Here is a 27,225-nt window from a genome sequence, read left to right on the forward strand (position 1 = left end):
TCTCTCTCCAAACAGGCATTCTTCTTATATCCCAATGCGCATAACAATACATCCTCAATTTGGGCAACAAGTAGACAATGATCAGATTCTCTGAATTCTAATCGCTATTTCCCTACAGAGAAATGTCCTTAGCTCATACCTGGGCTCAACATTAGGGATGGTAAACTTTTGCAAGATAAAATTATGTCATAGTGACATGACTTATAGGGCCCGATATTGTGGATGAGGGGGAACAGCCTTAAAAAGAAATTCATGACATTGATAATGAAATGAGAATTTCATGCTAGGCAATACACTAGCATACTACATGAAATATAATAGGGGGTTTGCAAAAACTTAACTTGTTATTATCATTAGGTTTTAGACATGTTGGTAAAAAATACAACCAGTTACTTGATTGTACTGGGACTCGATCAGGTATGGGACTTGATTTTTAGAATTCAGATTCAGTATTAGATTTTTCTTTACTATCATTCTGGATCCTCTCAGTGCATGCCCAGATTGAAGAAGTCACATCTTTCTGGAGACCTGATCTGTAAACTAAAGATGCTCCCTTCGTGGTCCTTTGCCAACATCTGCTTCTTCCAGCCTCCTGCTTTCCTGATGATTGGCATCCCAGGCCTAGAGGCCATTCATGGCTGGATCTCCATCCCCTTCTCCTCCATGTACACTGTGACCCTCACTGGAAACTGCCTGATCCTCTTGACTGTGAGGAGGACCCCCAGCCTGCACCAGCCCATGTACTACTTCCTGTCCATGCTGGCCCTCACCGACGTGGGCCTCACCTTGGCCACAATGCCCATCACGCTGGCTGTGCTCTGGTTTGACCATCGGCTCATCAGCTTCAACGCCTGTCTGATCCAGATGTTCTTCCTCCACTCCTTCTCCGTGGTGGAGTCCTCGGTGCTCCTGGCCATGTCGTCTGACCGCTTTGTGGCCATCGCCAGCCCCCTGCGCTATGCCTCTGTCCTCACGAACACTGTCATCACCAGGACTGGGCTGGCCGTTGTGGCCCGAGCCACTGTGTCCCTCTTCCCAGGGCCCTTCTTACTAGAGAGACTGAACTTTTGCCCTGGCAAGATCCTCCTGTCCCACTCATTCTGTTTCCATCCTGACGTGATGAGAAGAGCCTGTGCTGACATCAGCATCAAATACACTATGGGCTCTGGGTGATTGTGTCCACTGGGGGCATGGATTCCCTGCTCATCGTCCTACCCTACACTTTCATCCTGTGCATGGTCCTGAGTCTAGCCTCTCCCAGGGAGCGCATCCAGGCCCTCAGCACCTGTGCCTCCCATGTCCTGGCTGTCTTTGTCTTCTTTATTCCAGGTGTCACCATGTCCATGATCCACCATTTTGGGAGGCACCTTCCCACTGTGGTACACGCCCTTGTTTCCTACGTGTACCTGGTGGTGCCCCCTGCGCTCAACCCCGTCATCAATAGTGTCAAGTCCAAGCCTATCAGGGAGGCCATGCTCAGGATGCTAAGGGAGAAAGACAGAGGCTGATGCAATTATGACATGTTACAGAGTCTGGTGAAAGTGCTGCACTCAATATACCAGCAAATTTGGAAAACCTAGCAGTGGCCACAGGACTGGAAAAGGTCAGTTTTCATTCCAATCGCAAAGACAGGCAATGCCAAACAATACTCACACTACTGCACAATTGCACTCATCTCACATGCTAGTAAAGTAATGCTCAAAATTCTCCAAGACAGGCTTCAGCAATATGTGAACTTCCAGGTGTTCAAGCTGGTTTTAGAAAAGGCAGAGAAACCAGAGATCAAATTGCCAACATCCGCTGGATCATGGAAAAAGCAAGAGAGTTCCAGAAAACATCTATTTCTGCTTTATCGACTATGCCAAAGCCTTTGACTGTGTGGATCACAATAAACGGTGGAAAATTCTGAAAGAGATGGGAATACAAGACCACCTGACCTGCCTCTCCCGAAATCTATATACAGGTCAGGAAGCAACAGTTAGAACTGGACATGGAACAACAGAATGGTACCAAATAGGAAAAGGAGTATGTCAAGGCTGTATATTGTCACCCTGCTTATTTAACTTATATGCAGAGTACATCATGAGAAACCCTGGGCTGGAAGAAGCACAAGCTGGAATCAAGGTTACCAGGAGAAATATCAATAACCCCAGATATGCAGATGACACCACCCTTATGGCAGAAAGTGAAGAGGAACTCAAAAGCCTCTTGATGAAAGTGAAAGAGGAGAGTGAAAAAGTTGGCTTAAAGTTCAACATTCAGAAAACTAAGATCATGGCATCTGGTCCCATCACTTCATGGCAAATAGATGGGCAAACAGTGGAAACAGTGTCAGACTTTATTTGTTGGGGCTCCAAAATCACTGCAGATGGTGACTGCAGCCATGAAATCAAAAGACGCTTACTCCTTGGAAGAAAAGTTATGACCAACTTAGATAGCATACTGAAAAGCAGAGACATTACTTTGCCAACAAAGTCCGTCTAGTCAAGGCTACGGTTTTTCCAGTGGTCATGTATGGATGTGAGAGTTGGACTGTGAAGAAAGCTGAGCGCAGAAGAATTGATGCTTTTGAACTGTGGTGTTGGAGAAGACTCTTGAGAGTCCCTTGGACTGCAAGGAGATCCAACCAGTCCATTCTAAAGGAGATCAGTCCTGGGATTTCTTTGGAAGGAATGATGCTAAAGCTGAAACTCCAGTATTTTGGCCACCCCATGTGAAGAGTTGACTCATTGGAAAAGACTGATGTTGGGAGGGATTGGGGGCAGGAGGAGAAGGGGACGACAGAGGATGAGATGGCTAGATGGCATCACTGCCTTGATGGACATGAGTTTGAGTGAACTCTGGGAGTTGGTGATGGACAGGGAGGCCTGGCGTGCTGTGATTCATGGGGTTGCAAAGAGTCAGACATGACTGAGCAACTGAACTGAACTGAACAGAGTCTGGATACCACAAAAGATGCTTTCTGTAGCCTCATAGGATCCTGCTACCCTCACCAAGCACTGACAATTCCTAGCCTGTGCTCATGCAGTGGGATGACAATGAGGCTTCATGATACAAATGGACATTCGCCATTTACTTTGTACCAGAAGCAGTGCTGGGGAGCAAAGGCTAAGAAATGTTTTAATCATGGTCCTTTCTTTCTAGGAGTTCACAGGATAAAGGTATGTAAATACACAATCAGAGTATAGATTTAAACATACCATAATAAAATTTAGTGCAAGAGATCACAAGAACAATAAATCCATACATGCTAGATCTTTCCTAGGAAGATCAGACAAACCTCCACAAAGGGGAGAAGGCTTTTTATTTCATCTTGGAAACTGTATAGGGTTTTTCTAGGCAAAGTATGAATTAAGGAGGAGGAAAATATAAAGGAAAAAACAACATGAAAAAGTCATCTTTAATTTTTTCATAAATTTTTATTGAACAAGTGAATAAATGTGTTAATCATGTGATATGGTGCCACCTGCCTAAGCACTAACTCTTCCTGTAACCCCTCTCAGGAGTGTCTTTTTCTCCAAGAGGCTCGCTTGCCTGACAGATTCCATGGTGAAGTCTGACACTGACAGTTGCATCCTCTCCTATAACCCCATTTCAGATTTCCAACCAAGTCTTCACCCCCTTCTTCTTGAAGTGTGTTAGAGTGAAGAACTCTACATCCTTGTTGGCTTCCTTAGGAATAGCAGATTACAATCTGGTTCTGCTTCAGCTTCATATTCTTTGGATCAAATCTAGGATAACAAAAACTATGAGATTCCAGGGGAATGGACATGAAGTACTTTGAAAGTACTTTGCTTAAGAGATAAACAATGAACATCAACCCTGAAAGCCTAAACCAATGTTATCATATATCCCTTTCCCAGGTTCAGATCTGCCTATGTCAAGAAGGCCAGCCATTGTGGAAGAGAATGGCCCTCCACATGTATGTCCATTGCATACAAGGGAATCTTCTCAACTTAATTAAAAGAGTGATATAAGATACGTTATTATCTTAAACAGATACAACTCAGCGATCTCATTCGAGCTTTTCTGAACTGAAAATGGTCCAGTTCTAAAAATCTTCAAGAAGTCAGAGCACACTGAAGAGAGAATACTTCTTCTGGCCTGACAAATCATGAATAACTTCATTTTACAAGGAGTTATTAAAAAGAAAAAAAAGGCAAAAGATCAGTTCATACAATGCAACAGAGTGAAACAAAGGCTTTAAAAATGCATGAAATCAATCAGAGACACCAAGTAGCTGAATACTATGTTGTGTGGAAGAATTATAAATGTTATACTGGAAAAATAAGACAGGAACAGGTATTAAAGGGAAAGGTGTAGCCTACTGTCTTTCTGAGAAGTAAAAATTTTTATGGGAAGTAACAAAAGATCTTTGATGGATTTTAAGCAGGGAAGTTAATCAGAGGTGTGTTTGGAAAAAAAACTCATACCAGCTTTGTGGGATTTAGGACTGGTGCAAATGATATTCAAAGCAAGGAGACCAGTGTGAAGGTTTTGACAATGACAATTGGTTTTGACAATGACAAGCAGCAGGGGAGTATCTGGACTAGAGAGCTGGTGGTCATAACTGGGAACACAAGACACGTTTATGAATCATTTCTAGGGAAAACCTAAAAAAAAAAAAAAGAGTAAGTGACTTAAAGACTGAAATTTCATGTTATTCTAACTTTTCTAGGACCCAGAAAAGGGCCAATTAGCTGCAATGGTGAGGCCAGAGACAAGAATATCTAAACAAAGGAAATGGGGAATGGGGCCAAAACAAGATGTCCAGGTAAAATGTACATGATAAAGTTCTTTGAAAAGTGAAAGTGTTAGTTGCTGAGTCTTGTTTAACTCTTTGAGACCCCATGAATTGTTGCCTACCAGACTCCTCTGCCTGTGGGTTTTCCCAGGCAAGAATATTGGAATGGGTTGCCTTTCCCTTCCTCAGGGATCTTCCCAACCCAGGGATCAAACCCAGGTCTCCCGCATTGCAGGCAGATTCTTTACTATTAAAACTACCCAGGAAACCTCTAATTTCCAGTCAACTCTCCTAAAAAAGGCAGCCTCTCTTTTCATCCTAGTTCTTACCTCTGGGCCCTCCAGATGACCCAGTAAGTACTGAAGTAAATGACCAGATATAGTTTTGTCCCTAAATCTGGCATTTAGTACTTATTGAGAAACACAGGAAGGAAGGTAGTGGAAGTGTTGATGTGTGTGCATGTGGGTTTACATTCAACAAATGGTTAATCCACTTAGGATCAAAACCATGAAACTTTGTCCTGAGCATATTAACTACTATACACTTGCAATCTCTTTTGAAATCTAAGATAATAGCTGCATCCCCAGAAATAAAAGTAAAAAATGTGTCTTTCTGATTTGTCTCTTTTTACTCATTTGTCTATGACTCTTTGGGATTTCAACTACGAAACAGATACCCACATTCATCATACAGAAGCATGTATACAAACACTTATTAGAAATCTGAAAGAATAAGCACCAAAATGCCAGCAGTACTTTTTTTTTTCTTTAGGGTGACAAGTTTACTGGAGGTTTTTATTACATTTTTATTTCTGTTATATTTTCAGAATGTCTAAGATTTTTGTTTACTGTGATCATATACTGCTTTCCTAATAAGAAAAAGTCTTTCTCTTCTCTCTCATTCTGTTTCTTTCTTTCAGTCTCAGTGTCAGGGCACTACTGGGGACTGGGATGATCCTCCATACAGTTCAGAGTGGCCCTAGCTGGCACTGACTAGTTTATATACCTCGATATGCTGGTCACCACTCACCGGGCACAGCAGATTCCATACTGCTCACAATTCTCGTCTTCTGGATTCCAGTGCAAGAAATTGGATATGCTCTCTTGATATCTTTTCTACTGAGTAGTCCTGTGCTTCTGGCTATGGCCAGAAAAGTCTGGCCAGCCATGTGCCATGCTCTCTACTCTCCTACCTGCTTCTCACATTACCTATCTCCCCTTAGGTCTGCCTAGCACTCCCCTGTGGGTGGAGATCTCATTCCTGCTCCATTCATTCCTCCCGCACCCCTGCAATGCCCACACACATTCTTCCCATTTGGCTTCCTTCTGGAAGTGCTATACTTGGCTTGTGGGGCTCCTGGGTGGGCCTTTGGAACCATACTTATGCTAAATACAGCTATCAGGGATACAGTCTTAAAAAAAAAAAGTCTGTATTGCATGACACAATATGTGGGATCTTAATTCCCCATTCCCCAATTAATTCCCCAATCTTAATTCCCCATCTTAATTCCCCAATCAAACCCATGGCACATTGATGCTGTGGGTGTCCCCAGCAGGGTACCTCAGAACCCTGGGAACACATGTTCCACTTGTATGTTCTATTCACTTTCTGTGGCCCTATGCTTGCCTTAGCTTTTCTTCCTTGCTGGTCACCTGGGCCACTGACCCTACTCAGTCTCACAATGCTTTGTGCTCTTGACTCCCTGGTCTATGGTACCAGCCCTGCCCTTTCTGCCATGAGCTTCTAAGTTTTCTCAGCTGCACCTCTCTATAAAGTGTCTCTCCAGATATCCAGTGAATGCCCCAACTACTAATCATACTATTACCCGAAATAGCCACTGTTTGGGAATTACCCAAACATATTCCTGTTGCTACAATGTAAATACAATGGCAAATAGGCTGGGAACCTTTGAAATTAAAGCCATCAACAACATTAACAGGAAATTCCTAAATACAATACTGAACAAGAAAGGAACTTAAATACAGAAAATTCGAGAATTCGAGACTCTAGAATGTCGGACTTACTACCCCACTAGTCTAACAGCCCCTCCTCAAAGATGGGATTGGGCATCAAAAGATGTTTTAAGCCTGTGTGATCTCATTGACCATCAGTTCCCCCATTAGTACAATAGGGACACTAATCATATTCCTACCAAAATCAAAAGGTTGATAAGAAAATTGGAAAATAAGGAAAACTGTCCAGAGTCTATGAAAATTCTCAGATACAGTATCATCTTTCATTAATGTGGATAAATGTAATCTTCTGTGAATTTACTTTCAATACTCTTCTTAAGGAATGGTAGTCAGAAAAAAAGAGAAATCATGTTTTCTCTGTGGAGGTCACCTTGAAGAGGGAAATCCAGGTTTGTCTCCTTTCCTAAGATCCAAATGGTAGGGGATTCTGAAGAGGAAGTCAGTTTTAAGCCAAATTATCTAATTGTATTATGTTCTTGTATTTAATTTTTGTCACACTCAAACCTTTCGTAAATATCCTTTAGAAATATCACCCTTATCTCAGAATGCTGTGAACTATCAGTGCAAGCAATTATCTGAATGGTTTGGACTTGAGAATTGAACTGAATTCCAACCAAATGGGAAGTAACAACCACAACTACCCCAAAGAACTAAAGGGAAAAATAATATTGAAAAATAAGGATTGGGAATATACAGTTCTGCTGCCCCTACACACATGGAAATCCTCCAACCAGTTTCATCTTTGAAGGATCAGTTGTGTTTTTATTAACAATTTTTTCCATAATACTGTCTTCCAAAATGTTGATATTAAAATCTGAACTGAAAGACTTTGCACGAAAAAGAAATTTGATCCCTTAGGGATCCAAAGTGTGGGTGGTCACATGAAAAAGACGAAGGATGCGCTGTCGGATCTCCTTTGTCTTCACTCCGTAGACAATAGGGTTGAGCACGGGAGGAACAAGCAGGTAGGTGTTGGCCAGGATGACGGGCAGGAGAGAGTCCTGCCGCTTGCCAAACCGGTGCACCATAGACAATCCAATGAACGGTACATAGAATATAAAAACAGCACACACATGAGAGACACATGTACCAAATGCTTTTGCCTGGGCTTCACGTGTCAGGCCCAACACAGTCTTGAGGATAAGCAGATATGACAAAGAGATGAGAAGTGAGTCCAGGCCAATGGCCGAGATGATGACGATGAGGCCATAGATGATATTGACATGGATGTCAGCACAGGCCAGCTTCATGACATCTTGGTGCAGGCAGTAGGAATGGGAAAGGATATTGGAGCGGCAGAAGGGTAGCCTTTTGATGAAGACAGGCAGGGGTGCCATAAGCGCAACGCCCCGCACCACAGCAGCCATGCCAATCTTGGTTACACGAGGCAATGTTAGCACAGTGGCATGGCGTAGGGGGTGGCAGATGGCCACATAGCGGTCAAAGGCCATGGCCAGCAGCACTGTGGACTCCATGCCAGATAAAGAGTGGATGGCAAACATCTGTAACAGACAAGCGTCAAACTGTATGGTAGTGGAGTTGAACCAGAAGATGGCCATCATTTTGGGCATGGATGAGGTGGAGATGAGAACATCAAGGCCAGAAAGCATGCAAAGAAAGATGTACATGGGTTCATGTAGACTGTGCTCCGTCCGCACAATGTAGATGATTGTCAAGTTACCTAGCACAGCAATAAGGTAGAGGGAACACAATGGGAAGGCCAGCCAGAACTGAGCTTCTTCCAAGCCTGGCAGGCCTATTAGGATGAAATATGTGGCACTGGATTCGTTGCCATTGGGACCCACCATTGTGAAGAAGCTGAGCTGCAACCACTGCCAGGCACGTAGAGGCTGGAATACAAAGAGAAGCCATTGTCAGATCCTCTAAGATTTTCCTGTCATTTTCCTCCCCACCGCCACCCTCCCTGTTCCATGCCCTATTCTCTGATAAGAACTCTAATTTCATTGCCTATCCAAACTCTGATTCTATTCTAAATTCAACCTAACTATCCTTCATAACTCAAGGCCCAAATGGGCATTCACCCAGTCTTACTCACTAGCCTCACCTCAAAGTGAATTCGGAAAACAAATAAAATACTGAAGCAAAAAGTCTAAGTGTTTTAAATCATGTAGTTCACCAAGAAGAGATAGTTGACTAGTTCATATCAGACATAGATGATAAAAACTCCCATTGCTTCTATCCTAACTACTCTGTGCTCCCCTATCTTTAATACCTACTGTAATTCTATCATTAGACTATCTTTAAGACTAATCACGGTCCAATGTAGCAATACTCTAGTAACACAGACTAACACTGAAATATAACCTTATCACTAATTCTAATGACCTCTCCAATTCTAGCCTTAACCCTAACTTTAGCATTAACCTAAGACTTCACTCCAGTAGCTATATAAAACAATGTAAAACTTAATAATGGCCTTCCCAGGTGTCTCAATGGTAAAGAATCCACCTGCCAATGCAGGAGATGTGGGTTTGATCCCTGGGTTGGAAAGATCCCCTGGAGAAGGAAACAGCAATCCCCTCCAGTATTTTTGCTTGGGAAATCCCATGGACAGCTCCAGTCCATGGGGTCATGAAAGAGTTAGACACGACTTAGCAACTAAACAATAAAGACTTAACTCTTGTAGCTATTTAAAACTTAATATAAAACTTAATAATACCTATTTTATTATGGTAACCCTTAATTCAATTAAAAAAAAAAAAAGATACACTAAACTCATCCTGAACTCTAACTCTACATTTTTACTCTTGCTTAAATGTTCACCCAAAATCTTACACTTGTTCAGACTGCCCAGTTTATATCATTAAAGGAGCAATGACCACAATGAATGCCATAGGTGTCCCACTCAGATCCCCTTCACCAAGCCAATGCATCTATACCCCTTCTGCAGTGGATGTTGAGTAAGACAGTCAGAATTCTTCCTTTTTACAGAAAATTTTTATTTACCAAATGAGAGGCACTTCACCCAGAAAGTCATGTTATCCCCACCAGGGCAGATCTAGAGTGATCTAGATGTCAGGCAATGAGTGCCTGAGACAATGGTACACAAGGCCAGCCTCCTTGACTCCAGGTGGGACCAAACCTGGAGGCAATGTGTGCTCCAAAGCTTCCTGAGGAACCAAACCTGTAGCTGGTCTCCAGTTGAAACCACAGCCTCACATTATTTTCTTTTCCTGCCCTATCCTATTTCCCTTACTCATCTTCTCGTGACAATATGTCCTTTAAATAAGAATTTCTATTTACGCTCTGTTTCTAGGGGACCTACTAGGCCGAAGACAGTGGGACTGACACAGAGGACTAAACGTGAAAGATGATGGCATTAGAAGCACTGGAGGAACAATCAATCCTATACCAGGGTTCCACCATCCCCAAATATGGCTATTGAAGTGAGGGATATAAGTAGAGATTCCTGAAGTGGGAAATATCAGACTTGAGTTTTCTCAGATCACATCTCTCTGTTGAAACAATTAGAGAGTTAACTAACTTTCTCCCTGTTTCCCTTTCCTCCATTAATTCATGAATATTCACATGCTCCTATTATTTATTAGATTATATAAATTGTATTTAAAAACCTCTTGATGAAAGTGAAAGAGGAGAGTGAAAAAGTTGGCTTAAAGCTCAACATTCAGAAAACTAAGATCATGGCATCTGGTCCCATCACTTTATGGGAAATAGATGGGAAACAGTGGAAACAGTGTCAGACTTTATTTTGGGGGGCTCCAAAATCACTGCAGATGGTGACTGCAGCCATGAAATTAAAAGACGCTTACTCCTTGGAAGAAAAGTTATGATCAACTTAGATAGCATATTCAAAAGCAGAGACATTACTTTGCCAACAAAGGTCCATCTTGTCAAGGCTATGGTTTTTCCAGTGGTCATGTATGGATGTGAGAGTTGGACTGTGAAGAAAGCTGAGCACCGAAGAATTGATGCTTTTGAACTGTGCTGTTGGAGAAGACTCTTGAGAGTCCCTTGGACTGCAAGGAGATCCAACCAGTCCATTCTAAAGAAGATCAGTCCTGGCTGTTCTTTGGAAGGAATGATGCTAAAGCTGAAACTCCAGTACTTTGGCCACCTCATGCGAAGAGTTGACTCGTTAGAAAAGACTCTGATGTTGGGAGGGATTGGGGGCAGGAGGAAAAGGGGATGACAGAGGATGAGATGGCTGGATGGCATCACTGACTCGATGGACATGAGTTTGAGTGAACTCTGGGAGTTGGTGATGGACAGGGAGGCCTGGAGTGCTGTGATTCATGGAGTCACAAAGAGTCAGACACGACTGAGCGACTGAACTGAACTGAACTGAACTGAACTGACACTATATAGGGGTATATATATTATATATATAGGCTTTCTCCTCTTCCCATTTTGCTAGGGTATGTTTAAGATAATTTTATCTTGGTAAGAAAAAAGGGGGCTTCCCTGGTGGCTCAGACGGTAAAGAATCCACCTGCAATGCTGGAGACCTGGATTCAGTTCCTGGGTTGGGAAGATCCCCTGGAGGAGGGCGTGGCAACCCACTCCAGTATTCTTGCCTGGAGAATCTCCATGGACAGAGAAACCTGGCAGACTACAGTCCATGGGTTTGCAAAGAGTCAGACATGACTGAGTGAAAATTGCATCTTCCACATCCTGGTTTACTGTCTCTCTCCTATGCACTTTCCTGAACCTCTTCCCCCTTGATCCCCTTGGGTATAATTCAATGTTTCCTGTTCTGTGCTCCCAAAGAACTTTGTTTAGATCTCTTTTCATGCATTTACCATCCTGAACTAGAATTATTGCTATGTTTGTTTGTCACTAAATTTTTAATTCCTAAATGGCAGGGACCCAATCCTGTGTTTAGTTAAGGTTTGTTGAAAATAAAAAAGAGTTTTATCACAAGAATTCCTCAGTAAATGTCTAATGAGGGTAGCACAGCCAAGGGGATAAGAAAAACTGCCAATTGTCTGAACTATAGAGATTTTTGAGAAAAAATCAAAACTGGAAATTCATAGCAGGGTGTTGTAAGTTCAGAACAAGAATTTTTAGGATCAAACAGAAAAGATCTTTCTCATTCAGGGATCCAGAGGGCATGAGAATGGATATATGGAGAACAGGGCAAAAGCAAAGCCTTGACTCTAAATAAATGCAAAATGGACATATTTAACTGGGAAGGGTTAAATCTGACTCCATACTGGACCTGCTTCTGTGACTTTAAATCCTATTTTGCCGATTCTGTTACTATGTGGTTTAGTCGATAAGTCGTGTCAGACTCTTGTGACCCTATGAACTGTACTGCCAGGCTCCTTTGTCCATGGGATTCTCCAAGCAAGGATATTGGAGTGGGTTGCCATTTCCTTCTCCAGGGGATCTTCCCAACCCCTGTCCTTCTCCAAGGGATCTTCCCAACCCAGGGATTACAGGCAGATTCTTTACCAACTGAGCTATGAGGGAAGCCCTTTTGTAGGCATTCATAACAGCCTGCCTCAGGGAGCCCTGCCTGCCTGAGCCCTGGGCTATGCTCCCTTTGTTTGACTCACAGGTAGATAGCCTGACCCTGCCCACCTGTGAAAGACTGGGACATCCTCGAGTTCTTTGTGTGGAAAATGGTGTCCTTTGTCTGTTGCTTACTAGCTTGGCTCAAAAATTCACATGTGGAGGGCCGGAATCACAGATAGCTGCGGCATATTTGTTTATTGATATGACAGGAGATACTCCATTTCATACCACCTGTGAAATGACTGTAAGGAGGTGAAACTAACACAGCCCCCTGCCTAAGGCTTGCCATTCTAGGAGACATTTGCAAGAATTAAATGATCTTTTACTTTGTTTCCTCATCTCCCCCCATCTCTGATCCATAAAAGAACCTAGTATCTAAGCCCTGGCATCCAGAACAATACAATTATTTTGAGATACTAGTCTGACATTTTCTCAGTCAGTCAGCTTTCCAAAGTCATATCACTTGCCTCAACACCTCATCTCCCGGATTTATTGGCCTATCATGTGACGAGCAGAATGAGCTTGGACTCGGCAACGACTGCAGCACGGTTTGTACCTAGGAGAGAGGGTGACCAAGGACCCCCAACCTGGAGATGTCAGCAAAAAGGCTCTAGTGCTCCAGAGGGCCAGATATCAACACCATCCAGAAATTTCACATGGATAGACAATGCAGAACTGGGCAGTTCCCAGGATAAAGATGCGCTGTCTTAGGAAATATACTGAGAAGAAATTATGGGTTGGCACATTCAGTCCTGTTACCTAGAGGGTAAACTCATGTGTTGAGTGGAGCCCTGGGACTGCAAATACAAGTTCTGGGTCCAAGTAAATGCAGAGGATGATAATAACCTCATTGTGCTGTTGCAAAATCAATGAGGTCAGGAATGTCAAAAGACATCATAAAACAGCATCACAGTGTACAAAATGTTTTTTTTTTCCACGTTTGCATTAAAATGGGGAATAAGAGCTCTGAAAATGTCTGTTTCCAAAAACTTTTTATCACCTGCCCCCACCCCCGCATTTGTCACCTTAATTTCCACTTTACCTCAAGCACATCCTCATAGACACACGCACACTAACTAGCAGCCAATCTCTCCCAAAGGCAAAGACTGAGAACTGAGGAGACACCAGAAATCAGAGAGAAGAGGATTTAGCTGGCCCAGAAGAGAGTTGCCTCAACAGCATAAAGTGGACAGCTATCTGAGGTAAAATCGGGCTGGACCTCAGATGGCAGCAGCAAGAGAGAAATGGAGGACTGGAGGGGGAGCCAAACCAACAACCCAAGTGTCACCCTTCAGACTGCTCAGCCCTGAAGCACCCCAGTCTCCCACAGTCCTACCAGCTGACTGCCAGCCTGAGCAGCAGTTAGTAATTAGAATCATGGCACACACTCAGATAACATTTGGAGGCTCTGAAGGAAATTGGAGCTAAATCACTCTATTTTGAAAACAGAACATAATCAAGGAAAAATAAACAAAGAAAAGGTCTTTTTCTTTTTTTAGAAAGCCAACACTGACTCATTGGAAAAGACCCTGATGCTGGGGAGAGATTGGGGGCAGGAGGAGAAGGGGACGACAGAGGATGAGATGGCTGGATGGCATTACCGACTTGATGGACATGAGTTTGAGTGAACTCCTGGAGTTGGTGATGGACAGAGGCCTGGTGTGCTGTGATTCACGGGGTCACAAAGAGTCAGACACGACTGAGCAACTGAACTGAACTGAACACTGCCTTAAACCCCCAGGGGATAGCTCTATGCTTGAGATTTTCTCTGAAAAATCACACCATTTTAACAAGTCTTGGGAATGTTTCTCCATAATAAGACTTTTATGCATCATGTCTACATTATAGGTGAGAAAACTGAAGCCCCCCCAAAAGTTAAATATTCCCAAGGTTTAATAGTTGACTGGTAAAACAGAAACTTGACCTAGACTGTTCAATTCCAACACCTGTACATTTTCCCCTTTAACTGTCTTTAATTGTGTTGCACCTTCTGAAAGCTAATCAAATCTGCCCCAGAGGCAAAGCAGAAAGGGGGCTTGGCAAGTAGAACACCTGGCCCAGTTAGATCCTTGGAAGAGAAACTAAGAGGGCCCTCCTGAACTGGGACTTAGGCACTTCCCGCCCGTCAGCCCCAATTTTGGCTGTGACTTGGGCAGGGCCCACAGTGGAAAGTAAAAATCTTTACCCTCTACTGAGTACTTCCTTCTCATTCAATACAGGCCTCTCATCAAGCTGTCAAGCAGACATCGTCAATCCCATTTTGCATACAGGGATGCTGAGGCTTAATTAGAGCTCTCAGCATCATATCCATGTGCTTTCCAATATGCCAAACTACTGCCCTGCCTCTCTCCTAGTATCCTTTTGAATGATTTTTAAGGACTATTTCAAGGTTAATCTCCAAGGAATCCAAAATTTAAAAAACCCATGAGTACAGAGGGCTTCTTTAGGACTCAAGACACCTGACCAGCTACCCCCACTTGGGTTCAGTGGGGAAGGGGGACAAGGAGGGAATGGAAGAGGGGATTTGTGATCACTGCTCTTACCTAAACACACAGAATGTTCTGTGCCTAGAACAGTGGGGTAGGGGCCTCTGGTGCCCCTGCCAGCATCTGTGGGAACATCTGGAAGAAAATGTCCTTGGAGGGAAGCCCAGGAATACCTGGGAACCTCTGACTGTTACTGCCAGGCCATAGAGGGAAGGCAGTCCTCAGGGATATTACTGTGACTGGCAGGACTACCAGGGCTCATCACTCAATTCATGGAGAGGGAACCTTCTCTTCATACACTATAATGGTATGATTCATGCATGCTAAGTCACTTCAGTCATGTCCGACTCTTTGCGACCCAATGGACTATAGCCCACCAGGCTTCTCTATCCATGGGATTCTCCAGGCTAGAGTACTGAAGTGGGTTGCCATGCCCTCCTCCAGGGATCTTCCTGACCCAGGAATTGAACCTGTGTCTCCTATATTGCAGGCATATTCTTTACTGCTGAGCCACCAGGGAAGACCCTAGAAGAGTATCACATCCATCCAAGTCATCTGCATTTTCTGCCCCTCATACCTTGTTGGTATTTTATAATGCAGATAAACTCTTAAAGGGCCTTGGCCATTCTTTTTAGAATGGCCATAAAGAGACTGGATGAGAGAGTACAATTTCTGACTCACAAAAGGCAGAGTGAGGCTCCCATTGCCACTCTCCCTCCCATCCCCATTCTCCTCACTCAATCCAGTCTGTCCCTCCAAAATCAACCACAGTCAGAGCTCCAAGCATTCATGGCCATGCCCCTCCACTTCCCACATAGGACCAGAGCCAATAAGGTTCCCACACACCTTCACATTTGATCCTTATCAGAGACCTTCAGAGCTTCTTTGATTATCATCTATACGCAGCAGAATAGCCTGAACTTGGACTTTGATTAATATACATTTTTTTTGTTTTTTTTCAAATATCAGACTATGCCAGACTAAGCACCAGAGATACTAAAACACAGAGTAAACAAGTCATGTTTCAGCCTTCCAGTGTGCGTGGGGCAGGGGGGGGGAGCGGGGGGGGGGCGGGGGGGGGGGGTTGGGGTGGGGAGAGAAATTGAGACAAATATGCAGCTATCATAACATGTTATGATAAATGCTAGGGCAGGGGTAAGTACAAGCGGCTCAGAACAAAGCAGACAATAGTTCACCAACTTGTCAGGCTCTGAGGAGATGACATCTGAGCCAAGACTTGCAGGGCCAGTCACAGTTAGCAGGGTTGGGAACACGGGGCCAGCAGCATTCAGTTAGGAGACAAAACACATCAATGTGCCCAAAACTGGAAATAAAACAGTGGATACAATAGAAAAGATCAGTGCTTCTATGGAGCTCAAGCACTAGGAGAGCCATAATAGAAAAGAAACAAATAAGCAAGAATATTTCAGATAAAGATAAGTGCCCTGAAGATAAGACAGAGTGATGGGATAGAAAAGGACAGGGGCAGGACAGCCCTGTTTGAGACAGGGGGTCAGTGAAGGCTTCTCTGAGGTGGTGACATACCAACTGAGAGATGTGTGATGAGAAAACACCAGCCGTTCTAAGATCGAGGCAAAGAGCTCTCCAGGCAGAGGAGGCAAGAGAAAAAGGTCTGCTTTGGGGACTCACAGGAGGAAAAAGGTAAAGGTGGCCAGAGTATCAGGAGCACAGCAGAGTTGTAGGAGATGAGGTCAGAGAGGAGAGGAGGGGACAGGTCATGCAGGGACTTGCAGGACGTGGCCAGGAGCTTTGATTTAATTCTCAGTGACTTGGGAGAAATTAAGCAATAGACTTGATCTAATTTGTTTTCAGAAGTGCATTCTACAAATGCAAAGACCCAGAGAGAAAGAGAACACACCCTGTTTGAAAAGCTGCAAGTGGTTCAGTGTGTGTGCATATGTGTGTGTGTGGTGGTGGGGCGGGGGGGCGGCGGGTGGTGGAGGGGAGAGGGGCACCTATAGAGTGCAAGGCAGGAGAAGTCACAGTGTAGACACAAAATCCAGTTTTTTAAGTGGGCTGAAGACTGAACCCTGATCCTAGACCTGGACTGGGTCAGGATCAGAACCCTAGGAATTGTGCTAAGTTCTAGACTCAGCACAGCCTGACTCCTGATGTAAAATACAGCATGAGCCCAGACCCCATTCAGAGCCCACACCCCACACAGGGCTATAATCTGACCCTGATCATAAACTGAGCTTCAGCCACACCAACAACCTGGGTGGAACCAGCCCTGTTCACACACCAAACCCCAGTCCAACTCTAGAGTGGTCCCAGGCCCATTTGCTCTCAACCCCACTACCTTCATTTAGCCCCATCCCCACCAGGCTCAAGATGGGTGCCCCAGTAAACTGATCACAGGAAAATGTCTTAAAAACTGCAAAAGAAGCATCAAGCACCACCCACGTTCCATTTACCACAGGAGCACAGAAATTGCTGAGGCCGTCTATCCTTAGAGTCCGGGGCCTCCTTCACATCCCCGGCCCCACTCCCTACTTCTGGTTCTCCTCAGCCTGCTCTCTCATTCACTTAGCAGGTCTAATGAGGGACCCTTAGCTGCAGGAAACCCACACCCCAGGAGTCACCTCCAGTCTCCCACACTCACCTCAACTGCACTGAAGGAACCAGTGCCCTTTTCTCCAGGACCCTTCCAGCAGTGATCTGGCAGGCTGCACCGTAGTTCCGCCCTCTCAGTCTCCGCCCCCTCCCTCGTCAGGCTTATTTATTCTGTCACATCTCCTCCCCTCTTTTGGCTTCTCCCTGCGGGGGGTAGGGCACTGCCCAGAGGGCCTATCTGCAGATACCCCTCATAGCCAACTGTGGGACTGATGTCCTTCTGGGCTGCTGTGTCCTGAGAAGGTGTGTTTGGGGTATGAGGAAGGAGGGGTAGTGGGTAAGGGGTCTCTAGAGTCCTCCCCAGATGGGCCCTGTGCCAGTTGGAGTATTTCTGCCAGCTCCCAATGTGAAGTTAGGGTAAATGAGTACGGAGAATCTAGAGAAACTCACGTGTGTGGCCATGGTCTCTGGGAGAGGCTTTCTCCAAATCTCCCTCAGCTTCATCAAACTCAACCAGAGGAAAAGCAGGATATGCTTTCTGGGAGACTCTGTGATTAGGTGCCAACTCATCACCTGCCTGAAGCTTTCTCTGGCCTCCACCTTCCTTCCATGAGTGGTGCCTGCTTGGTCCTTGCTGGGTCTGCATCCATCCCAGTGGACCCATCTGCCTTTCCCCAAAGCTATAGGGCTGGGTCTTCTTTATCCCCCAGGTTCTAGGGCCCATCTCTAGCTAATTCATAACAGGGATCCCTGGGAACCATGCCTCTGCCTTCTATTCCCTGGCCTTGAACTTCTTGTTGAGAAAGGAGGATGTGGTTTCCTTAGCCCTCCCCTACCTCCAGCTCCAGCCATATAAGACCAATGCCATCTGGTTTCTCTCTTAAGGGCAAAAATAGTGAGAGAACATTTTAGAGGGTTAGAGATCAGTGGGAATGAGAAACCAAGTATGTTACATATTTAAATAATTTTTAATAAATCTATTAATAAAGCAAAGTGAATTTTCATTGGTTTCTCCTGGTGTTTTTACTGATCAATTTCACAACTGCAAGTTTTAAATTCACAACACAGGGCGATCTGATATAAGCTATGCAAAATTAGACAATGTCAAATCAGACAATTCCAACTCAGACCATATCAAAACTCGCGATTATAAGATCTCCAGGTACCTGTAAACCTGCAGCCTGTCATTCATTGCTATCACCCTGGAGCCATCTCTGTTGCTTCCCTCAAACTCCCATAGACTGAAAAGGGGTGAAAGATACCGCAGGGACTTCTACTTCTGGCCAAGAGAGAATAACATGAGGTAACATCCCACCTGAAGGAACCTAAAATAGACAGCATACATTAAAAAAAAGTTTGCAAGCTACTAGATATCAGGCAATGAAGGACAATGAGCCCTGAGGCATGGAAAACAAATGAAGTGAACCTGGGGTCTCCCCAGCTTACTGCCTTGGGAGGTTCCCTGCTGCAGTCTAGGGAAGGAGAATGCAGAGTCCAGAGGACATCTTAAGTTAAAGATGTAGAGCTGATAGTCCAGGAAGACCCAGCTAGCTAGAATTTGAAGACCAGGTATTGGAGGTGAGAGATCTACAGAGAGAGAGAGAACTCTAAAGACATGTAGAGATTCCTCTGCAAAAATCCAGCCGAGTACTGAGCCTACATGCACGTGAACAAGCTACTTAAGACTGGGGACAGAGCCACCTGGAAAAATTAGCGATGGCATCCCCACCCAGGGTTCACATAGGGTCACAGATAGCGAGTGTTCCTACCTGCCAGATTGGACAACTTCAAGATTCACAGGGCACTGAGTAGAGAATACAGAAGGATCCTGTCTCTGTAGTGGGGAATAATTAACCAGATATTATCTGCTGGATTGTAGATATCATGTGGATTTTAGATCATAATTGATCATTAATGAGTGAGGATAGTACCTTGTTGACTTTATAAAATAGAACCAGTCAAACTAACGACTATAATTTATAGAGACAGGAACAAGAGATGAGTGTAGATGGGGATTGGAGGGGGTTTGGAGAGGGATGAGTGAATTTGGTTTATCTTAAGTAAGTAAACCAGAATCCACTCAGGCTCTGAGAAGTCCCAGACAGATAGCCATTGAGCATACAGTATGTCAGGCCCTGGAGACAGAGAAGCCTAGTCCTTGTCCTCAAGGGAGACAGACAACTATGTATAAGGATATTTCAGTTCTAAAGGAGATCAGTCCTGGGCATTCATTGGAAGGACTGATACTGAAGCTGAAACTCCAATACTCTGGCCACCTGATGCAAAGAGTTGACTCATTGGAAAAGACCCTGATGCTGGGAAAGACTGAGGGCAGGAGGAGAAGGGGACAACAGAGAATGAGATGGTTGGATGGCATCATTGACTCGATGGACATGGGTTTGGGTGGACTCTGGGAATTGGTGATGGACAGGGAGGCCTGGCCTACTGCAGCTCATGGGGTCGCAAAGAGTTGGACACGACTGAGCAACTGAACTGAACTGATGGAAGATAAACATACAGCTATCATAAAACTATTTAAGCTCTATGACAGAGGGATAAACATTCAGTTGGAAAATAAAGCTTTAAAGTTTATGATCAAGGGAAACAGTTTGTGGGAACCTTGGGGAAGCCCTTAATATAGTCTGGCATTTAGCCAAGTTTTCAAACCAGTAACAATTATCCAAGTCATCATCATTTTTCAAAATAAAGAGATTCTAGAGGACTCCAAGATTTCCCAAGATCTCCTGAGAAAGAAGGCCATGAGTTAATCTAAAACCAAAGACACTGTAGCCTGGATAAGAGACTAGCTTCTGGCCTTGGCACAGCAGGGCCTTATGAAAGCTGAAGTCTCTTGTTTGAATATTCCCTAAAATGAAATAAATATACCTCATTTAATCAGTTTTATTATTTAAAACCACTACCACCAATGTGTATTGATCACTGTCTATTTTCCATATGTTTTCACATCTGTTATTCTACTTAACCCCCACAACCACCCAACAGGAGGTACATTATATTTCCTTTTTTACAGCACTTACAATTTCCAAAATTACTGAGGTACAGTAGGCTAAGCAATGAGCCCAAATATTTAAGCTAGTGATCCTAACCTCTATTGACTCTAATGCCCACTCCACAATGTCTTTTCCTGATACAGCTATCAACCATGTTTAAAGGAACTTCTTGGCAAGGTTGTGTTTTCTTTGAATTTCATTTGTAAATTTGCATATCACTTGTAAATCAGACACCAGCATGGGAAAACAAATGTCAACTTGTCTGAAGCTCTGTGAAAACAATTTATTATGAGATAGTAAATAATAATGTTTTCATTAATAACAGTAAATCAGGATGGCCACATGAGGCCAAACTGGTGATGCACTGCAAAATATAGGAGCACCATTCACATGACCATGGATGTGGATGTTGTTTCCTAAAGCTGTACAATGAGATAACCGTGAGTATGATCATTTCTTGTATGTTTACACTTTTCAGTTTACATAGGAGGTTCATAGGATTTAAGCTTTACCGCATCACTGCCATTGTAGCTTCATTATTCAGAAGAGGAAATGAGATCCTGAGAGGTTTTACAGTATGCCATTTTATGATATTTCCGGGATTTTAACCTTATAAGTCTTACTTCAGTATTCTTTCATCTCCCTCAAATGAACCTATATTATTTTCTACCTATAATTCTTTCCTGTGAATATTTTTGACCTAACAGTTTCTAAGTTCATTATGGCATGCTCTTGTGCCTTATAATCCATACCCATTGGACAAATGAGTGCAATATTGTTAAAACATAGTAATCACAAACAATACATACGCACACACACACATTTGCAAACACATATCCTTCAGATATTATTCCACCTATATATGACTAAAGATATATATGTTACACAGATGGATTTCATATCACAAATACTTTGCATCACAGGCATACACCCAAGGATAAACAAGCCAAAAGACACAGCCATCCCAACACTACATATTCCACACACTTATGCGTATTATATGGTCTACATTGTTACAAACATGCAACATTCTACATCCTACCATTTATATATTATTAATGCATTCTACATTTTACGTATTATATTCTACATTTGCATATTACATTCTACATTTACATATTACAAATATGAGGGGAAAAGGAGGCATCTGTTCTCATTAGATACACATGCTCTACAACCATTCTCACATAGATGCATATCATATACCAAATAACAGAGGTCACATAAACACAAGAAGTGTGGAATTATAGAATTATTCACAAAATATTATACATGACAGGACACAGCTGCCAGGCAGATCAGCTGGCACATATTCTGTGTACTCACACACACAGGCTAAAATCACATACAGCCACACAAACATACCTACATACTCATAGCTGCAACCAAGATAAACATCACCCTCACGGAAAAATAATCTCCAGAAGAACCACATAGATGACATTGGCAGATTCCACATAAATACACCCCCATATATATAGAAACATAAACACTTCATGGGAACTGTCTCTTTGCTTTCTACCATCTCCCTCCCCTCCCTTCAATCACCATCACACAAATACCTTTATTAATCCTTAAAAATGACTGTGTTACCTCTTTGGGATCCAAGAAAGAAGTTATAGTTAACACATATTCACTGATGTGGATACATGGGAGCAAAATAATAAAAATCATACATCAAGAACAGAATGAATCATGATGTGTATCATTTACAGCCTTTGCATGTCAAAATTACACGTATTTTCTAGCTGGGAAAGAGAAATAAGGCGAGGTCACCATAGGAAGGGAGTGTAGAGTGATCATGATCCAGCATGTCCTGTCAAAACTGATTCTTCTGAAGTGACCCATTTCTGGAGATAGAAATTGAAGGTCTACTTAGATAACTTGGAACAGAGAGCCCAGTGGGTTGGATGTTCCAGTCACCAAGGTGCTCAACGGGACCTGAACCCTGCCATCTTTGGTAGAGACTAAGGACACTGGGGAGGAAATCCTGCTCACCTGCCATTCTGTGAGAATATATGAAAGACCCAAGAACGAATCTCCTTGGTTTTGGCCCCATAGACTATAGGGTTAACCACAGGTGGTAGCAGTAGATAGATATTAGCCATAATCACATGGAGCAGGGAAGTGGGGCCACTCAGCCTGTGCACCACGGAGAGCCCAATGAGGGGCAAATAGAAGACCAGCACAGCGCAGAGATGGGAGATGCAGGTGTTGAAAGCTTTGAGTGCTGCCCCCCGAGAGGAGAGCTCCAACACAGCCCTCAGGATGAGGACATAGGAGAAGCCAACGAAGAGGGAGTCGACGCCCATGACCGAGAGGATGATAAAGAGCCCGTACACCACATTGACCGTGGTGTCAGTACAGGACAGCTTCATAATATCTTGGTGCAGACAGAAGGAGTGTGTGACCGTGTGCTTTCGGCAGTACGATAGCCGCTTCAGGATGAAGGGCAGGGGGAAGAAGAGTACAAACCCTCTGGCCAGGGCAGCTAGTCCAATTTTGGCGACCATAGGCCCTGTGAGTACAGAAGCATGCCGCAGTGGGTGGCAGATGGCCACAAAGCGGTCAAATGCCATGGCCAGCAGGACAGCTGACTCCATGGCTGACAGAGCATGGATAAGGAACATCTGGGCCAGACAGGCATTGAACTCGATCTCCTGGACACCTGTCAGGAAGAGGCTGACCATCTTGGGCATGGTGACGGAGGAGAGAACTAGGTCAATGGTGGAAAGCATGGCCAGGAAGAGGTACATGGGCTCATGCAGGCGCCTTTCCACACGGATGATGAGGATAATGGCCAGGTTGCCCAGGGTGGCCAAGGCATACATACAACACAGTGGGAAAGCCAGCCAAAAGTGGGTGTTAGGTCCCAGGCCAGGGATGCCCACCAGCAGGAAGTATACTGGGTGGACCTGAGTTCCATTTGGCACAGTCATGGCAGGAACAAAGAGCCGAGGTTTCTGCATCCCAAGTCCGAGGTCTATGAAAGGGAAGAGGAAAAATATCGCTCAGTCATGGTTCAGCGGAGAGAAAGGACTTAGGAAAGGGCACTGAAACAGTGAGGGCTGCAAGCGGAATGTCTAAGTACTCCTGTTAATTCCAAAACTTCAGTCTCATTTTTCTTTAAAGCTTTTTTTTTTTTTACATTTTTAAAAGATCTTTTATTTTGTATTGCGAGTACAACTGATTAACAATGCTCTCACAATTTTAGATAAGCAGCGAAGAAACTCGGCTGTACATACACATGTAACTGTCCTCCCTTAGATTTAAGGGACTAGTTCTGATAGAGTGTCTGACGAAATATGGATGGAGATTCGTGACATTGTACAGGAGACAGGAGTCAAGACCATCCCCAAGAAAAAGAAATGCAAAAAGGCAAAATGGCTGTCTGAGAACGCCTTACAAAAGCTGTAAAAGAAGAGAAGAGAAAAGCAAAGGAGAAAAGAAAAGATATAAGCATCTGAATGCAGAGTTCCAAAGAATAGCAAGGAGAAATAAGAAAGTCTTCCTCAGCCATCAAGGCAAAGAAATAGCAAAAAGCAATAGAATGGGAAAGACCAGAGATCTCTTCAAGAAAATTAGAGATACCAAGGGAACATTTCATGCAAAGATGGGTTCAATAAAGGACAGTAATGGTATGTATGGACCTAACAGAAAAAGAAGATATTAAGAAGAGGTGGCAAGAATACACAAAAGAACTGTACAAAAAAGATCTTCACGACCCAGATAATCATGATGGTGTGATCACTCATCTAGAGCCAGACATCCTGGAATGGGAAGTAAAGTGGGCCATAGGAAGCATTACTACAAACAAAGCTAGTGGAGGTGATGGCGTTCCAGTTGAGCTATTTCAAATCCCAAAAGATGATGCTGTGAAAGTGATGCACTCAATATGCCAGCAAATTTGGAAAATTCAGCAGTGGCCACAGGACTGGAAAAGGTCAGTTTTCATTCCAATCCCAAAGACAGGCAATGCCAAAGAATGCTCAAACTACCACACAGTTGTACTCATCTCACACGCTAGTAAAGAAATGCTCAAAATTCTCCAAGACAGGCTTCAGCAATACGTGAACCGTGACCTTCCAGATGTTCAAGCTGGATTTAGAAAAGGCAGAGGAACCAGAGATCAAATTGCCAACATCCGCTGGATCATTGGAAAAGCAAGAGAGTTCCAGAAAAGCATCTATTTCTGCTTTATTGACTATGCCAAAGCCTTAAACTCTGTGGATCACAATAAACTGTGGAAAATTCTGAAAGAGATGGGAATACCAGACCATCTGACCTGCCTCTTGAGAAATCTGTATGCAGGTCAGGAAGCAACAGTTAGAACTAGACATGGAACAACAGACTGGTTCCAAATAGGAAAAGGATTATGTCAAGGCTGTATATTGTCACCCTGCTTATTTAACTTCTATGCAGAGTACATCATGCAAAATGCTGGGCTGCAAGAAGCACAAGCTGGAATCAAGATTGCCAGGAGAAATATCAATAACCTCAGATATGCAGATGATACCACCCCAATGTCAGAAAGTAAAGAACTAAAGAGCCTCTTGTTGAAAGTGAAAGAGGAGAGTGAAAAAGTTGGCTTAAAGCTCAACATTCAGAAAACGAAGATCATGGCATCTGGTCCCATCACTTCATGGCAAATTGATGGGGAAACAGTGTCAGACTTTATTTTTCTGGGCTCCCAAATCACTGCAGATGGTGACTGCAGCCATGAAATTAAAAGACGCTTACTCCTTGGAAGAAAAGTTATCACCAACCTAGATAGCATGTTGAAAAGCAGACATAGTACTTTGCCAGCAAAGGTCTGTCTAGTCAAGGCTATGGTTTTTCCAGTACTCATGTTGGATGTGAGAGTTAGACTGTGAAGAAAGCTGAGCACTGAAGAATTGATGCTTTTGAACTGTGGTGTTGGAGAAGACTCTTGAGAGTCTCTTGGATTGCAAGGTCATCCAATCAGTCCTTCCTAAAGGAGATCAGTCCTGTGTGATCATTGGAAGGACTGATGTTGAAGCTGAAACTCCAATACTTTGGCCACCTGATGCGAAGAGCTGACTCATTTGAAAAGACCCTGATGCTGGGAAAGATTGAGGGCAGGAGGAGAAGGGGACAACAGAGGATGAGCTGCTTGGATGGCATCACCAACTCAATGGACATGGGTTTGGGTGAACTCCGGGAGTTGGTGATGGACAGGGAGGCCTGGCATGCTGCAGTGCATGGGGTTGCAAAGAGTCGGACATGCCTGAGCAACTGAACTAAACTGAACTGTCCTCCCTTAAACTCCCCTCCCATTCAGGCTGCCACGTAACATTATCTTCTCTAGTTTGTCATAGACGTGTCTCCGGAGGGTCCCATTAATCTCAGTGTGAAGCCCACCCAGGATACAGTGCAAAGCCCTTCATTTCCAGAGCTGATGTTGCTGATCACATATCCTGCTTTTGGTCCCTTCTAAACCAGTACTGCCAAACGTGCACAAATCCTGCCAGAACCCAGCCTTTCTAGTGCATGTTAGGGTTAGGGTATGTCTGGGTTCAGAGTTTGAGGCTCAGTCTCTGGTTGCCTTTTAAAATCCATTCTCAACTGACTTCAGGGCAGGAAGTAGGGTTGGGGGTGGGAATGTCCATCTGAGATTCAATTTCAAGAGATAGGTTTGTGTTTCAGCTTGAGTACCATTTCTCAGACTTCACTGATGGAATCAGCTAAAGCTGTTATTGAAAACACTGTCTCTCAGGTTCTACTCCAGACCCAGAGAATTGGATTTTCCAGGGGAGGGGTCCAGAAATCTGGTTAAAAAGAACAATAAATCTCTTCTGTCCCAGTGATTTTCTTTTTTTCAATCAGAGAAATTTAGGAAAAGTTGTTCTAGTTTTCTGGGAGGTAGGGAGATTCCAGCCCTTAACAAAGAATGAAACAGCCTTTCAGTGGGTTCTCTTAAGGCCCACATGAGAGTCATCCTCAGATTTGCTTAGCTGGAGTGTGACATGGAAACCAGATACAGCAGAGACATAAAAAGACAAATCAGTCTGCATCGCTGCCAGTGCTATGTGGTATCCACAGGCATAGCCTCCTTCCTTCACTACCCTCCCTGGTGAACACAGAACAAGCTCAACTTCCTTCCTCTACACAGACCACTCTGTTCTAAGCCTCTGTCCTGAGATCCAAACACATATAACATGTTTCCTCTTCATATTTCTACTTGGATAATCCAAGAGTTTCATACTCATTTTGTCCCAAATAGGACCCCTCTGAATAGTATCAATGAGTCACTCATGTCATCCTGGTCAGGGAAGCTAGACCCATCTCTGCTCTTTCCCCTTTACTGTAATTTTGTTTTTCCTAGTAATCTATCATAGCTTTCTTTTTATTCAACACGTCCTCCCTCCCCCCCAACCTCATTATAACATTCATTCTGCTCTAAGTATGAAAAGAACTTCCGAACTCACCTCCCTGCTTCCAGAATCAGATTCTTCAATCCACCTTCCACGTGGCTGACATCTAAACAGAAAAACTGGATATGTCAGGCTGCTGTTTGGCAAGTTACAGGTGACTCCCATAGCCTTCAAGATCAAATCGGAATCCAACAGTCTGCATTCAAAGCCCTTCCCAGTGTGGATCCCACTTAACTTTCCTGCCAAGCTTCTCAATTTGTTTCTTCATTTACCAGTTGCCACCACCACCACCAACATACACAAATATTTTTCTCTGGGTAAATTAATTCCCCTTGCCTCATGTTTCAGTGAAAGGTGAGAAGCTAGAACTGCGGGGTTTCCTGACACAGGGGTAGACAAAGTTTGGAATGAGCCTCACATTGGTTAGAAGGAATTCCTCTTTGGGAAGGTCACTGAAAAGGGTCTGGGATCCTGAAGGTGGGTTCCGGAACAGGGCGCGCTGGCAGGCTGTGTGAGCAAAGGGCAGGCTTCCTCAGGCAATGT

At 43.8% G+C, this 27,225-nt stretch overlaps 2 protein-coding genes and 1 pseudogene across 4 annotated transcripts; 1 reads left to right on the forward strand and 2 right to left on the reverse strand.

The window, feature by feature from the left end:
• Window positions 1-531: 531 nt before the first annotated feature.
• Window positions 532-1,508, forward strand: LOC101112416 (olfactory receptor 51I2-like; annotated as a pseudogene).
• A 1,891-nt stretch (window positions 1,509-3,399) lies between these two features.
• On the reverse strand, window positions 3,400-27,225 carry LOC101112671 (olfactory receptor 51E1). Of its 3 annotated transcripts, XM_060399989.1 has the most exons (3): window positions 27,101-27,225; window positions 26,737-26,788; window positions 3,400-8,567 (listed from the first exon to the last, which is right to left on the reverse strand). In XM_060399989.1, exon 3 carries the CDS (start codon window positions 8,523-8,525, stop codon window positions 7,572-7,574), a length of 954 nt encoding a protein of 317 aa, XP_060255972.1. In that variant the 5' UTR covers window positions 8,526-8,567; window positions 26,737-26,788; window positions 27,101-27,225; the 3' UTR covers window positions 3,400-7,571. The 3 variants fall into 3 exon arrangements, with proteins under 3 accessions (XP_060255972.1, XP_060255971.1, XP_004016308.1); XM_060399988.1 differs by lacking the exon at window positions 27,101-27,225 and having other exon boundaries at window positions 26,737-26,955; XM_004016259.5 differs by lacking the exons at window positions 26,737-26,788; window positions 27,101-27,225 and adding an exon at window positions 17,326-17,375.
• LOC101113096 (olfactory receptor 51D1) lies at window positions 20,557-23,321 on the reverse strand. Its single transcript, XM_012095948.5, has one exon. The coding sequence runs from the start codon at window positions 23,254-23,256 to the stop codon at window positions 22,282-22,284; it is 975 nt and encodes a 324-aa protein (XP_011951338.3). The 5' UTR covers window positions 23,257-23,321; the 3' UTR covers window positions 20,557-22,281.

This window comes from Ovis aries, chromosome 15, assembly GCF_016772045.2.
Source record: "Ovis aries strain OAR_USU_Benz2616 breed Rambouillet chromosome 15, ARS-UI_Ramb_v3.0, whole genome shotgun sequence".
Taxonomy (NCBI): Eukaryota; Metazoa; Chordata; class Mammalia; order Artiodactyla; family Bovidae; genus Ovis; species Ovis aries.

Bases quoted from the DNA above. Each gene is read 5' to 3' on its own strand.
- LOC101113096 (XM_012095948.5), bottom strand. From the start codon at position 23,256: ATGCAGAAACCTCGGCTCTTTGTTCCTGCCATGACTGTGCCAAATGGA.
- LOC101112671 (XM_060399988.1), bottom strand. From the start codon at position 26,847: ATGGGAGTCACCTGTAACTTGCCAAACAGCAGCCTGACATATCCAGTT. The intron at 8,568-26,736 runs GTGAGTTCGGAA...TTTGTATTCCAG, and splicing joins CTGATTCTGGAAGCAGGGAG to CCTCTACGTGCCTGGCAGTG.